Here is an 18,229-nt window from a genome sequence, read left to right as displayed (position 1 = left end):
CTGATTTTTTTTCTAAACAAATAGTTTTAAATGCCACGTTTGGCTAAAATGGGGCATTTTCTGATGAAAAGCTTTATACGGGTCCCTGAGATTTCTACCATACCAATCGATCAGAATACGGATATATCGATGAGAGACCAGAGCCATAGATCACATGCTCTCTTTCGCAGAGCACTTTCAAATACACAGGTCTCTAAATACACGGAACACACTGAAAATTCGGTTCTACATGCAGAGCAGGGCTCAGTCTTATAAGATGATATTATCATCGCAAGAGACTTTAACCATAGAGTTTAATAACCAATAACTGAAAGGGGTTTACAGACTGAATGTATTTAACTTTCAAAGGTCCGTTTATAATTCTTAACAAAAGGAAACATGAATTACCGAATAACAAGAACTTATAGCCAAACAACCACAGCAGCACAAAAATATAAAAGTAAATATTAATATATGTTTTCAACCTGTTTGCTGTGTAGAACATACATTTTTTATTTGAAATAATGTATTCGATATATTGATCTTCTTAATAAATCGTGTCAAGAGCTCTATAATACCTATATCGTATGAATCGTTGTTCAGTAATCTCTGAAACAGAAATTATTATTGTTTTAGGAATACAACTTTTCAGTTACTACAAGAAAAGATGACGTTCCAAAGATCTTGTTTATAATTTAAGTTAAAACGACATTGCAACAAAATATTTTGTCAGAGAGTTCTACTTTTTGCTCCACGTTTTAATTTAAGTATTAAGGTACAAGATACAAGTGTTTGCTTAACAATTATACTATAGACTATCAAAACGTCGGGGATTTTTTAAAACAAAGTTTTAAGGTGGAATGAGGTGTTACAGATCCAAATCTTGAAGTCTCACCTAACTCCATTCTGCAATGGTCAGTTTCAACAGGACTGCTTGACTTCTGCCAATAAACCGATTCAAGTAAATTTACTTTAGGGTGTGATCGATCAGCCAAGTGATACTACTAATGCAGTCAAGCAAATTTGAGTCTATCTTTGTCACACTTTGTAATAGAAACTGATCAAACCCATAGAAAAAATGCCTGGACCTTTAAAGCACACTAAACAAAAACATTTTATCAGCAGTACACACTTTTATAAATGAACAGCTTCCTATATCCGAATGACAGGATTAAAATGCAATAACTAAGGAAATAAATGGATTAAAATATTAAATATATAAGAAATACATTTAAAGAAAAATATTAGAAACAAATTACAAAGAAATTCAGGGGGAAAAACTTCGTTTGAAATTCGGCAAGTTAACATTTTTGTTGTAGGTACTTTATTTGTTATTGTGCTCTTTGAATATTTCAGGGTAACTCGTTCTCAAAAATATTGATTATTTATTATTGGAAGGCCTAATGCAATTTAAAATAATCATTTGTCATTATGGCCGAGATACATTTTCAAGAGATTATTTCTGACAAAAATGTCTCAATCTAAAGTGTAAATGGCTATTTTATGATATAAAATATACAGATACATCATTATAATGCAACCGGTGCACACATTTATTAAGCAATTGTGTTTGTCGACTCACACTCTTAGAAATGCAAAAATAAAATATTGAGTGTCTATGGCTTTCCTAGTCTCTATTTGGATATCGACAGCTTTAATATTTCATACTATGTGAGCCACAGGGTACGTCTAGCTCTTTAGAATATGCGAGCGAAAATTAAATCAGGGTCTGCTCTCTAATAATTTATGCAGCGAGTACAATGTTACATTATAGGCTCCTAGACATTATTCAGAGAATCAAACACTGTTATTATAGAACAGTACAAAACTTTACCCCCTAAAGAACTCCGTTTCGGTTGAGTAGATTTTAAATATGCAGTATGAGCAACCTCTCAACCCACGCAGGCCCACACAAATAATTACAATTAGAAAATCAGTATAAAATGTGTCATTAGGCAAATATGTTTCTAGGTGCAGCATTTGGTCAAAACATTTTTACAATTTAAACAGGTCACTTCTTGAAATCTCACTAAAATACTTTTCCCCCTTATATTTATATATCGAAAAAGTTTGATTCACATTATCAAAAGTATGTACAATCTCATTCACCATGTGTTTGGCACGTTTATATAATTTAACCCGATAAACCATTGACATTCTTTCCTAACTTTATTATTTATCGCCTTTTTCATTTTATGTTTACATTTAGCAAATATAATAACTTGTAAATATATCGACAGGTAGGTAAAGGCGCTGTATAGGCAGCAATATACGTTGTGTCAATATCATAAATGTAACGACATGCAAAAAAAATTATCATAAAACTGACTGAACGATGTTCTCGCAAACGCATCAGCTGTTACCGTTCATCTCTATATACATTAACCCGCATTCAATTATCCTGTCATAGCAGAGCATGATTTTGTAAATAGCAAGGAACAAATCAATGCAATAATCAATTGTGGTTGTGTCCAGATATATGAGCCAGAAATATCTGAACCCTTTTGGTCGTGTATAGCACACACGGCCGCCACATAACATTATCGTATCACTGACCCTTGAGTTCATTTAGATGTTTGGAACTAATATAGCCTTCAAAAATAGCCTACAGTGAACATTGGAGTTAAGGATTATGTTGCATATGGCCAAATACCAACTAGTGACTACTTCACAACTACTTAAAATCTACACAAAATCACATTTTAAGTGTATGAGAATAGAAATAGTGATGGCACCGCGAGTAAAAATCTGCAAGGCTGCAGCAAACAGATTTGTGAGCGGCCTAATTTATTTTCGGTAACACTGATCGCAAGGAGCAATAAGAAAACAGCAATCCCAAAGGACAAGGCTGTTTTTTTCTAATGTCATGGTCCTATTCATCATTATAATAAAATTATAATTTCCTATCTGGATATTTGCAGTGAGGCTAAATGAAGTTAAGCTAAGTATTGTTGCTTTGGGTCTTTAACACACACAAAGATAACTGTTTTGCTGTTCCTCATCCAGCATTAAGATCCAATGAAATTCGACCGAAAAGAAAGTGGTCTTTTTCTATTTAGCCTATAAATATATCGATGTTTTTCTTCCGTTTTATTTATTGACGGCAATAAATATAGTCAAATAAATGAGTGGGCCTAGTCAGTGACAATGGGGATTCACCCTTCGCGAGTCCATTCTTAGAGAAAACAAATATATTACATTTATTGCCCATCCCATTCTAGATGATCGATGTATTGATCGATGACTGAGTGCATTAATAATAGGCGTGAACCGGAAGTGATCATCTGGGGAAAAAAACAATAACAACTAAATATTGTCATATTCATTACATCAAATTAATTTTAGCAGTGTTAACTATTATCTTATAACATTTTAAATACATAGGCTGTAATCTCACTACTTTTGGAGTAACCATATAGGCCTACAGTGTTTTTTATAAGTAGAACAGGCCTACTAATAAGTAGCCTAGCTGAAAACTGAAGACTAGTGAATCACAAAGCCAGGCCTGTATGTAAATGTAACAACTAAGTAAAAAAAAATCAATGTAATACATTTGCATGTTATCCTTATCCATGCAGCATCATGGAAATACAAAACAAATATCTCGTTGAAACTTGTCTAATGAAATTGTATGCAGCCTAAAACTTGAGTGAATATAAAGTTTGACTTCCCCCCCTTTTTTGCTCACTTTCTTTCTCTGTTTTAATACGGTTGTTTATTTATTTTTTTCGGCTATTCAACTTGCCAATAATTACATCACATGAGTTTCTGCCACAACATAAATCCGTATAAAACTGCAAATAGCCCATTTGGCTGATAATGAAATTTCTTTAAACTTTCAAACGTTTAACACGAATATGATATAATTAATCATGTGATCTCATGTCGTTCAAAAGGAATTTGACTATCTTATCTAGGCTACTTTGGGTTTGGGAAATCCATTAATATTTAACCATTTAGATGTTGCGCGCTGGCGCCAAGTTAAGCAACTTCATCAGGAGAAACCGATGAATCATGTCCACAAAGGAATCCCCAATAATTCAAAACAACACCGCTAGTGTCAAAGTGTGCAGATGTCACGCCATATATGTAAAAAAAAAAAAAAATACAATACGCTCTCTAATTTAACGACAGCAGAGGGACGAATTGTGAGAGCATAAGTGAATCACCCATATTAGGTGTCTCTCGTCTGTACAACAGACAGTATTGGTGACGTCAGCCATAGTCTGAAGCAGAGTGAGTGTACACCCTTTAAAAAGGCTTGTACACCTTGATGAAGTTTCACAAGTATATTTTATTCTTTAGTTCTTTAGAAAACGTCTACTGGCGCTTTAAACAAACCAGAAACCAATAGGCTCAAGAACTTGTATAATGAAACAAGACTTTTTTGAGCTACAAAACTACCTCAAGATCCCCACATAACCAATTTTTTTTCCTGACTAGAAAAAAAAGGCTCTTTGCTGAACCTAAGAATACCCGAAGAACCTTTATTTTGTGTGGTGCGCGCAACCGTGCACACAGGCACAGCACATCTTAATATATTGCGCGGTCACGAGGCAGACACTCTCACTCGGTCAGCTTCGACTGTCAATAGTAAGACGCGCGCCACGGCGATAGATACAAGCGTTTAGACACCAGGCGTTCGTACATGTGCGTGGTGAAATGCTGGATTGACTAACATTGAAGATCTCAGGGATCAATGGCGCGGCTTTGAGATCGTTTAAAATTTATTGGAAGGGTGAGTGTGAGAGAGAAAGGAAAGAGAGGGAGAGGAAAAACAGTGTCTTTCAACAATGGAACTTAGAATGGAAAACATTGGGAATCTGCACGGCGTGTCACACTCCCATCAAACGGGGGACTTGATGAACTCTCCACACGCGCGACAGTCGGCGACACATAGGAACTTGGTGTCATCGCATGGGAGGTCAGCGATGGTGTCCAGCATGGCCTCGATACTGGACGGGGCTGGGGAGTATCGCACGGACCATTCGCTGTCCGGTCCTCTGCATCCAGCGATGACCATGTCGTGCGATTCGAGAATGAGCCTGAGCAGCACTTACACCACCCTGACGCCGCTGCAGCACCATCTGCCTCCCATATCCAACGTCTCAGAGAAATTTCACCACCACCCGCACCCTCACGCTCATCACCATCCCGCGCACCAGCGTCTCGCCGCCGGGAACGTAAGCGGCAGCTTCACGCTGATGCGGGATGACCGGGGCCTCGCGTCTATGAGTAACCTATACGGCCACTACTCCAAAGACTTGTCCGGGATGGGACCACCTTTATCGCCTCTTTCTAACAGCCTTGGGTCTTTGCACAACTCTCAGCAGACTCTGAGCGCGTACGGTCCGACTGCTCACCTGGGGAACGACAAGATGATTTCTACGGGAGGCTTCGAGACTCACGCTGCGATGCTCGGCCGCGGCGAGGAGCACCTGGCGCGGGGTTTAGGAGGCCACGGGGCGGGCATCATGTCTTCTCTTAACGGCATCAACCACCACCACCACCACAGTCACTCACACTCTCAGGCGAACGGGTCGGTGCTGTTGGAGCGGGACAGGCAGGCAGCAGGATGCGGCGGACAGGGTGGTGGGTCAGGGCAGGTGGAGGAGATCAACACTAAAGAGGTGGCTCAGCGGATAACGGCGGAGTTAAAGAGGTACAGCATCCCACAGGCAATCTTTGCCCAGAGGATCTTGTGTCGCTCTCAAGGAACTCTCTCGGACCTCCTGCGGAATCCCAAACCCTGGAGTAAACTCAAGTCAGGTCGGGAGACGTTCAGACGGATGTGGAAGTGGCTGCAGGAACCCGAGTTCCAGCGCATGTCGGCCCTTAGGCTTGCAGGTGAGTGAGGGTCACTGAAGTTTCCTCGTGCAAAAGAGGAAATCAAAACTATAAAACTAAAACATTTTTTTTTTATGTTCACACAAAACAATCACACAAAACAAGATTTTGTGTGATTGTTTTGTGTGAACATACAAAAAAATGTTTTAGTCTTATCTCCTTCCATACTCTTCAATAAGGTAATCAATACACTGTGCATGGACCCACAAATATTCTTTGTTCTTAATAGTTGTGCTTGACATCTCATATTTCACCTAAAGGCGTCTGAAAGACAATAAAATTACAGACGATAATGATTAAAACGTTTAGAAAGCAGACAAACAAGCCGTGTATCCTTAAATTAAATAAACAAGTATTTTAGCGACATCTAAAATTATTCCACTGACTATATTTGCTGATAATATATTTGCTGAGCAAATGTAGGTACATAATTATAGCCACTGTCAAATTATTAGAATGTGTTTAAGACTGAAGGCAAGAGAAATCAGTTAGCCCGTGTAAAAAATAAAAAAATAACATACACCATCTGTGGCATATTGTAGGTGTTTATGTTTGTTGAAATGCCTAATGTATCATGACTTGCAGGTCATTACAGTACAATTAAAAACTGATATTTATTTTTCAAAATATTTCTTTCTAAATAATTTGATTCCACTGACTTCAAAAGACATTAGCAAAAATTTGTTTTGCACCAACCTGTCACCTATAGCTACTCAGCTTCATTTATTTTCCTTTTCCTTCAAACTAAAACAGTACAGACAAATGTGCAATCTTGACCTGGTATTCACTCAAAAGGAACTGTGTAAAACTGAATAAAAAGGTATGTGTACTGGACATTACCTTGGCATAGGGGCCGCTGACCCGTCCAAACCTATCACCTCACGTCGTATTTCAGTTGTGGGTTCAATTAAGCAGGATATAGTGGCATATTTTAGTTCCAGTCAATGCCCCGTTGAAAAGCACTTAATGGAATGTAAATTGTTCCTTTGCGCATTTAAAGTTGTTCTGGTAAATAAAGATTTAAACGCTATTCAATTGTCCTCTTCAGTGCCGTTGCTGTTAAAGCTAATTGGGCATCGAGATTTTTTTTCCCCCATCCACACCCTATTAAAAGGAAGTTACCCTAAACGGAAGACAAACTCTATACTGCTACAGGTAGTAACTTAGATGTATAGTAACTCTGTGTCTTTCGGGCAACTTAGCTTTTACACTTAACGATTCATGATGCTATCATTACACAAGCACTTTAAAGTGTGACCCTTTAAATAATGTTTATATATATGCGAAAAATATTAGAAATATCACGTATAAATTATTTTAAAACGTCTTACATTGTAGCTTTTAGTAGACGTGCTATTGTGTAGGTGTATTAACTATTGTTAAAACAGTAATGTGACAAACCCCGGCATTCTTTGAATAAAATAATACCTTTTATTAAAAAAAGCCCTTGCACGTCTCGGATCTATAGTAAATTTAGCTCAATGAGGAATTATGGTATGCAAATAACAAAAGCAAGTGCATTTAAATGAGCCATTATGCACTGCACGCATGTAGAAGGGGGGTTGTGTTTCATAGAGAGTCTGGGAATACTCGTTCACTACATCAATCAATAAATTAAAATTACTATTCCAAATTCATCACAGTCACAAAAATCAATACAGTGGCACTGCTTGGCTAATGTGAAAATGCCTGTATCTGTGGGATCATTTGGTAGTGTTCTTCTGGGCCGCTGAAGCGTCATTTTTTTTTTTTGACAGCAATGCTAGTTAAAAACAAACACAAATAATATTTTAGAATATAAAAACGACAAATTAAGCAGCGTAGGCTATATATGTCAAATCAGACATGTCACGCGTAAATATGACAGATAAATTGCAATCCTCAAATACTGCGCAATGCGCAATGTTTAAAGATTGCATTAATGATGAAAAACAATTCGCCTCAGCATCTGTGCTGTATTCCACACTCCATCTAAATGTATTTGGCCCAATCAATAAAGCGATCAATAAAGATAGCCAGTACATCTATCAGTTATACCGGCTCAGCACTCTCTCCCATTGGACTCTGGATTTACCTACTGTTTCGTTTAGCAGGAAGGATGCAGATTTTACTGTGTATCATACTGAGTCTCCCCTAGTCATGAGCGCGAGAGAACAAAAGCAACACAATAAAACAATGTGTTTATATCCGCAATGTACCACGACGAGATGGTAAATTTGCCTTTTTTCTTATATAAATTTAAACTAAATGTAATTTAAGGCCTGTTCTCTAAATTACTTGCATAGCATCCTTATGGGAATTCTTCCCACCCCCTTGCCCTTCTGTGTTTTCTTAAACCACAATTTCTGTTAAACTACACAGATAAGAATTAGTCTCTCCCATGAAATTGAGTGCAATCAGTCGATTTAGGATTGGTACTACATGTTATAGCCTATATACACACTTTAACACTTTGAAGTGGAGTGTTTGATTTTCACTCAACATCATCATCATCCTCCTCATCAAAATGACTTCCAGTCTCGCCTCTAGTTCCCAGCCCACGAGGATGGACGCAATTGATTTAGGATTAGCGAATCGAGGCATTTTCAGGGGAGACGGGGTTTGGCAGGCCAAGAAAATGATCATTGTTGACCTTAATAATTGATAGAGCCAGAAGTGAAAAATGAAGGAGCGGTCACCTGTTTGGTAAACAAATGCATGTAAGTCGTTTTTAAATATGATTATTTCAGGATGTTCGAAGAGAGTCTTTTACTCTCAAGCAAATTCCATGACTACGTCTGCATCTTTAGACCCACAGTATGTATGCCCTATGTGACTAGTCTCGCATCATAGTTTGGGTCTATATTACAAGCAGTGAATTTGTATTGATTTCCATTGCTCGGTTTGCTATTTCAATAGCTTGAGTTGAACCAAATGGGAGAAACTTCACTTTCGTCCCCTCCCCCTTTGGCCTACTGACTTATTCTAATTTTAAAGATAGGGTTTCTCCCTTATGCGCATTATTTAATGACTTACGGGGAGTCGACTTTTAAATGTATTGTTTTCATATCCAATGTTATGTCGAGGTTCATCTTGCATGGACCCAATTTTTTTTTTACTATAAAAGTGAATCTTAAATCTAAACACTGTGATGTTTATGTGTGAATCTAAACAGTGTGAATAGTAAATCTAAAAAAATAAGTGCTAAATAAAGACAGTAGCTACTTTTGTTCTGACTACGCACTTCAAAGGCAAAGCGCTCGATCAGCGAACTGTTGCTATGGTAACCTCGTAAGCCAAGGCTACTTCGCTTCGTTGGCGTCAATTTAGTGAATAGCGACTTATCACAATTTTTGTTGTTACTTAAACGCTGCTCAAAATTCACTCTAATCTAGGCGTACGTGTAGCCTATATAATACATAGCCTGCATACGAATATAAGAATTTCTTATTCGCAAACAACGTGGATATGCGCATGTAGTTTGCTTGAGACGTAGGTGCCATTGCATCTATATTTAGATTTATGTCTACATATGGCATATGTTTATTCAGCTTTACATCGTGATGTTTTAACCTTATTTGCAACAGTAAATGCCATTATTACAGACAACATACAGTATCTTATGTAATATCTTAAACCAGCTCATTACTCCTGTTCTTTAAAATAATTGAGGACTGAGTAACATATGTACACGGCACCATAAGATCTAACACGGTTGCTCTATAATGCGTGCAGTAGTGTCTCCGCAAGCTTAGATTTTCATGATCAATCCCTGTGCTCGCCCGCCAAAATGGATCGATAGGAGAGAGTGACCTTTAAATCAAATTGCTAAGAGACCGTACCGCCTAGGAGGAGAGCATCAAAGGGTTAAATTGCATTGCGTCACCACTAAATCTTATACCAAGTGGGGGAGGTAATAATTTTATCATAGCTGATATTACAGAACAACGCCTCCAACTCGATTGAGTCAAGGCACAAAGCACTTGGGCATGTAGTAAATATACTTTACTTTATGCCTTTATCTGATGCATCCTAGAGTGACCTAAAAGCTATAGTTCCACTGTAAACATAATTATTTTTCTTACATTGCCAGTTAGGGTCATTTATTTGGTCACATCATATTAAAGAACTCCTGTAAATCTTTCTCGTGCAAAATAATTTTAATTATTGAATTAATTTGCATTTACAGTTTGACAATGTAATATGTCCATATTTGACCCAACATTGGGTTGAAACAACCCAGCATTTTTTTAGAGTGTATATATATATATATATATGTGTGTGTGTGTGTGTCTGTGTGTGTGTTTGTGTGTGTATTTTTACATGCGTGGATGCACAGCCTTTAATTGGCAAAAACAACAACAATAACAACAACAAAACCTAACCCTAGTGCATAAAAAACATTCAAACTGACCAGTGTGGTTAGATTCAAAACCACATGTTCCCTCCAGAGGCTGAGAGACTGGTTACTGACACATCTTGAGGCATCAAGGGACATTTAACAATGTAGTGACTCTGTTGGTGTGCCATTACACCGCACACATTGAGCCCACAACATGCCAAATTAGTCAATCAGACCAACTTGTAACAGCTGTGATACCCAGAGCCCAACATCGTTTAGTGGTACAGCATCATTGAGTTTTAGTTTGTCAACATTTTGAAATATTCCTTGAAGTTACAGTCTTACAAATAAAGACTGTAATAATGATTCTTCAGATTCCAGAAAGGACAACCTTCCTAGAAAGACCCTACAAGAACCATTTTTGCTGTATGGTTCTTCGGAGATGGAAAAACTGTTTTTGATGTTACAACATATGTTCTCTAGATCAGATCACCAGTACAAAAGAAGAAATTCTGACTGGAATCTTTTTTTATAAATTAATTTTATTTATTTATTTTTTTTTCTTCTGTAGAGTGTAGTTGAGCATGTTCAATGACAGCTTGAGTCCACAAAAGAAATGAAACCTATTGATCAATCCTGTGGTATTTTCAGAGGTTTTAAATGTTCTTTCAAGACTTTGTGGAGGGTGTTTGGTCCCTCAACCCTTCAGACCTCTTAAACTCACTTCACTGTAATTGCAGGTCAAGCAGTCTTTACAACCAAACACATGCCAATGTGTCGATATGCCTATAGAGAGGATGTTTAACTTAAACAAGTTTTATTAGACCATTCAATTATTGATCTCACCACAACAGTCCTGTGTTATGATCCTGTCAACATTAATGAGATGAGTAAGAAATGCTTAGTTCTTAAAACAAATGTTTTGAGTACTAACTTGTACAGTAGTTAACCTACAGGTTTGGCCCTTTACCTCGCCCACCACCCGCCTTTACGGCTAACTCAGCAGAATCAGCCCCTGTCAAAACATTGACCTTTGAGACGATTAGCACCAAGTCACGCTGATAAAACCAGCGGACATCCAATAAATCAAATCAGAGAGAAAGATAAAATCAATCCATGATAAGTCCTAAAGAAATGGTAGCCTACCAGTGGGTTGTTTTAAAGGTGAGAGACTTTTAAGTGTCATGTGCTTGTTTAGTCAGGACACTGGAAAAAAAGCGGAAGAAGGTGTAACCTCATTAGTAATGTTCTAGAGTGACAAGCCTCACCCACATCATACTTACCCCACATATCAGCTGTAGTGTTTCCCAACCCAGACCCTCTAACAGATTAGCAATTCATATTCATACAAGGGCAATTTCATGACACACTGACTTTTTAACCACCGCTGGATAGGCCTCTATGGAAGCTCCCAATTTCAGCTCAGCCGCACTATATGCATCGATCCTAGGCAGACTGGTCGGCTGAGCGGCGCAGCCAGTCATCGATCCTTGCACTCCCTCAGTCCTCCCACTTGAAATCCAAGAGAGTGCACATACACCTCCAGCTTTCACAGGAGACACCATTTATTTATTTATTTAGACTTTGTGAAGTCGAGAACCCTTGGACTGAACCGTTATTATAGTTCCAATTAGCCATGATGATGAACCCAACTTTAACCCTCAAAGACATGAACCTGCCATGGGCCTATAAAGCAAAATGTATTCCTATACTTCAAACATGTATGACTGCCTTTGATGGCTAGTACATTTATCATATCCTTCACACACACTGTATTCTGCAATATCAATAATTTATCATATGGCAATTCATATTGTAAGATTTGAACATATAAGACTGATAACCATCTGAAACATAGAACATAATTTGCTGATTTAGACACTATACACTGCACTCAGGGTGCAACAATTAAGGCAACAAAGGTCAAGAAGTCTATTGGTCTTTTTACGTAAGTTTATAGGCTATACCTTTCAATATCCAGTCACCACAAAAGTTACTTACCATAGCAACAGAACGCTGATCGAACGCCTTCCATTCGAATTGGTATCTGACGTTATGTCGACCAACATAAGCAGGCCTACGGTCATTAATGTTTTATATTAAACTACAGAAATTAAAAGAACAACAAAAAAAAAAACTGATTCCTCCAAAATATCATCCGCACGCACACCGAAAATACTTGCACAATACGCTTCACTATAGTACTAAACTACATATTTATGTCGTAGCCCAGTGTATAACATTTTATTAATGTTGTTTACATTTTCCTTGTTTTTATGTCTTCAATATTCTCTTCGTTAACGCAAATATTCTGACGTAAGTTCATGGCTAATGATTTGCGATAATGTGTTGGCTTCAATAACTATAACCGACTAACCGAGTTGTTATTTAAAATTACCTGAAAATTAGCATACTGATCTTTCCTTATTGCATTACACTAAATTTAGTTGAGTATTTAGAGAGAGCCTTGAGCACAATGTTGTTTACAAGAAGAGCTTCCCAATTAACACAATATTCTAGCAGATAAAAAATGGCAAAAAAAAAGAAAGAAACTGACGCATAAAGGTGTTATTTTATAACTCTGTTTTCATATTTCAAATAGTGTCTCGTTATTTGACTTTTTTTCGGTTATTCAAATAAGCCTATAGACTGAATTTGCATACAATTCATATACACTTGTTCGAATCATAGTTGATGAGCATAATGAACATTATAATCCCCATGGGCCATACAATAAAAAAAGCATTTTATAGATCAAATGATAAATAAAAGATAAGAAATGCTTAAATCCAAGTGCTCACATTACAAAACGCACTTGTACATAGTCGAATAGATTAAGCCTAATTTATTAAAAATATATAAGCGTTAGCCATACATTTGCGGTAAATAGGCCTACGGAGTAATTTAAAGACGTACCTGCGGTTGGCCAATGTCCCACATCGAGACTAATTAACACTATCATAGGCCATACATAAATGAGGTTTTCTGGACGCGTGTAGCTGTGTTTTTTAGTCATTATTCAGATTCTGCAGTGTGTAGGCCTACTCATTTGTCATTCCCCTCACTGCACAGCACGCAGCGTTATTAAATTGGTATTATTTATAATTTAGACTCAGCGCCCCATTGGTACAAGGCAGGCCTACCATAGTTTCTGGCTCGTTACCAGAACAATTTTCATGGAACTATAATGAATTAGATGAAATGAATTTCAAAAACGAATTATTTACGGATTTATCGACCGGTATTGAACACCACAGGCCTACCCCGCTATCACTGGTGTGTAGCAAGGCAAGTCAGAAACTGCCCTGCTAGAGAACATATGAAACAGTCGTAGAAAACTTCGGAGTCGGTTTTTTTTTTTTATCATCTTAGATATTTGCGTAAATGAACATCTTAAGAGTCATTTCATTTAAAGGGGGTCCCCCTTTTATGATGAAAAGGTAATGTTAAATTTAGCAAGCCTGTTATCATACGCAAAAATAAATAGTAAAATAAAAAAATTAAAAATCATAGCGTAATTATTTTACGAAATCATTCTCACTATTATCATTTTTTTTTAATGTAGGGCCTACAATTCCACACATTCTTTAAAATTCCTTTCCGCATCATGAACAAGTGTCTTCTCATTTTATCACTTTGTCTTACTTTTGTCAGTAGTCAACTTTGTTAACATGATATTGTACAGGTAATTACTAGCCTAATTATTTTAAAAATAGATATTAAGAAATATAAGATTTAAATGATCTTTCTATAGTGTCGTGACCGTGAGTACAAGGCTAGTAATAGGCCTAATGGCTAAACGAACTGTAAACTGTCAACCCTGTATACCGTCAAATGTTTTTTAAAGACAGCTAAATCGCAACATATTTTTTACGTTTAACTTGAGAAGGCACAATGCAATTTAATAAAACCCTAAGGCATTTCTTTGTATGACAGAATTGAAAATCTTAAAGAAATTTATATAAAAAGAAACCTTTTCAAAACGAAAATGCACTTTTGTGAAACGACCGTTGCGCTCCACTGCTGCACCTGCAACAGAAGAGATGCCTGGTGAAAATCCTTTAATATTTTGTTTTGCTTAATTAATTGAAATAACAACTGTAAATATGAAGTTTGTATAACGTTCTATAATCATAAACATCATAACAAGATTCTGCCAGTTCTTCCATACAGATCATATGGAATCTTTATAGATCATATCACAGGCTACTGAGAGAGAGAGAGAGAGAGAGAGAGAGAGAGAGAGAGACAGAGACCCTACAGTCAGTCTGGTTTTATTTAGAATTTGTGAAATTTATCAAACGTGCTAATAACTGTCAAAGTTCGGATTTTTTAAGGTCTGTCAAAAATCCCATCCGAATGTTTCAATTCACTCTGTCACTCATTGCCTTATTTCATTCTGTACAATATATTCCTGCTTCTGTCCCACTCTCTGCTCACTGTAGCTCTAAAGTCTGCAGCTATCGATTTTCTCCTTTTCTACGCCGAGTTTGGTTCAGTAATCAGGGCCCCCTTCCCAACCGATCGATCAATATTGATTACAAAATCTTACGCCTGTAACCCGTTTACACCAGGGAATAGCGCCAGCGACACCTGCTGGTAGATTTTAACACCAAACACAGCCTAGATTTTTGGATAGAAATATAACAAATCTGTGCTGTTGGAGTAGCCTACTGAAAACCACTGACAAAAAGCAAATGACGTTCAAAAACAAAATCCTCAAATAAATCTAGCTGAAAGGTCGTCTACGTCAGATACGCTGAGGTTTGCGTTTTCAGGCGTAGTTATTTCAGTCGAGCATCACAGACGACTCATTACAATTTAAAAGGCTTTAAAGCTTCATCATTCACTTTAGACTCCGCGCTCCGAGACACCTTTATGCGATAGGAGTAATGTTATGCGAAAACAAATATTATAGGCACGTTAAAGTACCGTCAACATGTAAACGGTACACTTCAAGTGTACAATGCATTCAATACAATGCGCTCGTGTGTGTGTGTAAACGCAGAGTGGCTGATATGGAATCTGAATATGATGGATGCGGTCCAGGCAGTTAGACGCCTGTAGTAAACAGATTTGACTGCGAGAGGTGACGTGATCAATGGGCCTCAGCTCAGTGTAATTAGATACATGGCACCACAGTTTGGCTCCAGTCACTCCACAAACGCACACAGACAGATAAAATCCGAGTAAGACGCAAAGAGCTGCTGCTTTTACAGGCTATTGAGGCGAAGGAGGTAAGAAATGAATGATCCATTCACAAAAAAAACGCTGAGAGAAGCAAAAGGTCTGTGAGTGCATTGGAAAACAAACCAATAATAAAACATCTAGTGTAAAAATAAATATAAAATGTAAAAAAAAAAAAAATCTGGAAAAAAGGCATTTGATTTCCTTTGCACATAATAAAATCATTTGTGCTTGTGAGCTGTAAATGAACCAAAACATTTCCTAACACTTTGGTAGAACACTCGCAGTGTTTACTGCCCTGAAGTAGGCAGCCAGAATCTCTCTCTCTGCATTGACAGGACGGAAACATATACAAGGAGGTTTTGGTGTGAGTTAAAGGCAGTTCGAAAATACTTTGCCTCTCTTAGGTCCGTGCCCTCCAGTGGCCTCTGTTTGAAGTCTCAGACTACAGACCTGCTGGAGGGGCGTTCAGACCGAAGTCTCTGCGGACGAACCCACCTCCAAAAACAGACACATACACACTAAAATAGGATGAGTCAATACCCCCCTTGCGTCTTTCCTTTTTTATTTCTCTTTTTTTCTTTTCTCTCTCTCTTTTCTTTCTTTCTTTCTCTCACACACAAAGACCCCTACTTTTGTATACCAGTCACTCACTCTCCTACTGTGAGCCCAAACTGCATTAATATTGAATCAAACAGCAGTGTCTCCAACGACCAGGCTGAGGTGCTCACCGCTGGCCTGCTCTGTCTGCTCTCTTTAAAGGGATGATTTTTTACCTCCGGGGAGATAGAATGGATTTGTCTTAAATCACTATTAATCCACAGCCAAACAGGAGAGTTTGAACATTTCGACTCCCTGCGAAGCCGTTCATCTGTGGAATTTGCTCTGAAATAGGGCATTTCATATGTAGATCAAACACGAGGCTAATTAATTTTTTTCTTCTCCGTTTTCTTTGTCTACTTCCCTTTTCCTGATCTTTCTTGTTCATCTTCCTGATCCCCGCAGCTTGCAAACGTAAGGAACAGGAGCAGCACAAGGAATGCAATATGGCACCCAAGAAGCAGCGTTTGGTCTTCACCGACCTGCAGCGCCGCACACTCATCGCCATTTTCAAGGAGAACAAGCGGCCCTCGAAGGAAATGCAGCTGACCATCTCGCAGCAGCTGGGACTGGAACTCAGCACCGTCAGCAACTTCTTCATGAACGCACGTCGCCGCTGCGTTGACCGCTGGCATGAGGAACACCATCACGGCCATGTAGCCAATCCCAGCCAGCCAGGCACCTCCGCCACCACCTTCTCCAAGGCTTAAATCTAAATCCCTTTTCCCCTGGGCGGCTGAGACTGGATCAGTCCAACCTCACAGTCACCCGTTGCGTGCCAATCAATCCCACTGCTGCCAAAAATGGCGATGTTTCATGTTAAATGCAACCTTTTACTTTGGGACTGTTATGAAATCAAGCCAAACATCTCCACATGGAAAAGCACCACATTATATTCAAATAAACCACAAAAAAGTGAGCTGAAATGGTCTGTTTGTGCGATTGAGGACAAACGAGCACTTTCACAGCTCACAGCACAGAAGACTTGTTACTCAAGCAAGGTTGTCAAAGAAAGTCACCACCTGCATCATCACTCTCGGGCCCACGGCGGCACAATTCCCTAATGGCCAGTTGTTTCACTAAGGCTCTCAGATCATATGCTAAGCTAATGAATTGAGAGACTAATCGATACGGACAGAAAAGTGAAGGACGTTGACCTCTACTGAAGGTGAAATGGAACGAGCTCCCACAACAAGGACTCGCACGTTCGCCTAGCATGGCTCTCCATACGGTTTATTTTGCACAGATGGAAATGGAGGGCTGGACTGAGATGTTTCATGGCACTTGTGGTTAACACGTGTTCTTATAATCCAAACTGTCCGTAATGCAACAAGCAAACTAGTTGACAACTGTCTTCAAGTCTGGGGACAAAATACTGGACCATTTTTAGCAAACGGTGCACCCTTTCTGATCTCGACAGACTGCGACCTATGATATTTCAACTATGAATAGAATATTTTTCATTCCGTGTAGGTACACAATAGGCCAAATGTCAAGACAGGTACAGCCAAACACAACAAGGCACATTTTAAACACGTATGGAAATATTTGTTACAAAATACATCCACACACAACTGAAATCTTACTGACAAATCAAATATTTTGTTTATCCTGTAAAGTGGACAAGGGGTAAACAGTTTAAAATGTTACATTAAATCTAGTGCCAATAATATTTGCCTTAATATAATATAAAAGTTCACATACTCTCAGCCAGAGTCCACTCCCTAACTGGCATTATGTGCCATAGCAACCAACAATCATCTTTTAAAAAGAATCAGAATCTTTTTTAAAACAAAAATATGAAAATAATCAATGCTTTAAATCATTTAGTACAGCTAGTCTATAATAAAACCATCTGAAAAGGTAGAAATATCTCTACAGCAACACAACAGAAACAGAAAAACACACAAAAAAAAACAGTTTCTCCTCCTCTTTAATCCCTATTTTTCTTTTGATCTCTCTCCCACTTGCGTTCTCTTCATAATAGTAAAGCGGGTAATTGGTACAATGTATTTCTATTTCTTATTAAACTTGTGATCTGTGCATATGTAAGGCATCTTGTTGATCATTTGGAAAATTAATTAAAAAAGGACTTTCTAAAAGAATAACCAAACATGGGAGGACTGCAGATGGACATCTCTGCATTGCATGTGAACTACCACAGGTCATAACGGAAGGAACTTTCACTGACCATGAAAGAGATATCGCTCTCTCTTGGCGCTGTTGAAGAGTAAACAAACCAAAAATTTCTCCCAAAATCCTCGGAAAACCCTGCCAAATGAGTGTGAAACAAGG

The 18,229-nt window shown here is 38.1% G+C and overlaps 1 protein-coding gene across 1 annotated transcript; it reads left to right on the top strand.

Moving 5' to 3' along the window:
* Window positions 1-4,649: 4,649 nt before the first annotated feature.
* On the top strand, window positions 4,650-16,665 carry LOC107676954 (hepatocyte nuclear factor 6-like). Its single transcript, XM_016471701.1, has 2 exons — window positions 4,650-5,826; window positions 16,340-16,665. The coding sequence occupies exons 1-2, from the start codon at window positions 4,773-4,775 to the stop codon at window positions 16,642-16,644; spliced, it is 1,359 nt and encodes a 452-aa protein (XP_016327187.1). The 5' UTR covers window positions 4,650-4,772; the 3' UTR covers window positions 16,645-16,665.
* Window positions 16,666-18,229: the final 1,564 nt, after the last annotated feature.

The sequence above is a fragment of the Sinocyclocheilus anshuiensis genome, unplaced genomic scaffold (genome assembly GCF_001515605.1).
Source record: "Sinocyclocheilus anshuiensis isolate Anshui unplaced genomic scaffold, SAMN03320099.WGS_v1.1 scaffold420, whole genome shotgun sequence".
In the NCBI taxonomy this organism is placed as follows: Eukaryota; Metazoa; Chordata; class Actinopteri; order Cypriniformes; family Cyprinidae; genus Sinocyclocheilus; species Sinocyclocheilus anshuiensis.
Note: the sequence above shows the minus strand (reverse complement) of the source record. Positions and strands in the feature narration are given on the sequence as shown.

What these genes read in the sequence shown, in the direction of transcription:
- LOC107676954 (XM_016471701.1), top strand. Translation starts at nt 4,773, where the DNA reads ATGGAACTTAGAATGGAAAACATTGGGAATCTGCACGGCGTGTCACAC. An exon ending in GTCGGCCCTTAGGCTTGCAG is followed by an intron (nt 5,827 to 16,339) that starts GTGAGTGAGGGT and finishes TGATCCCCGCAG; the next exon opens with CTTGCAAACGTAAGGAACAG.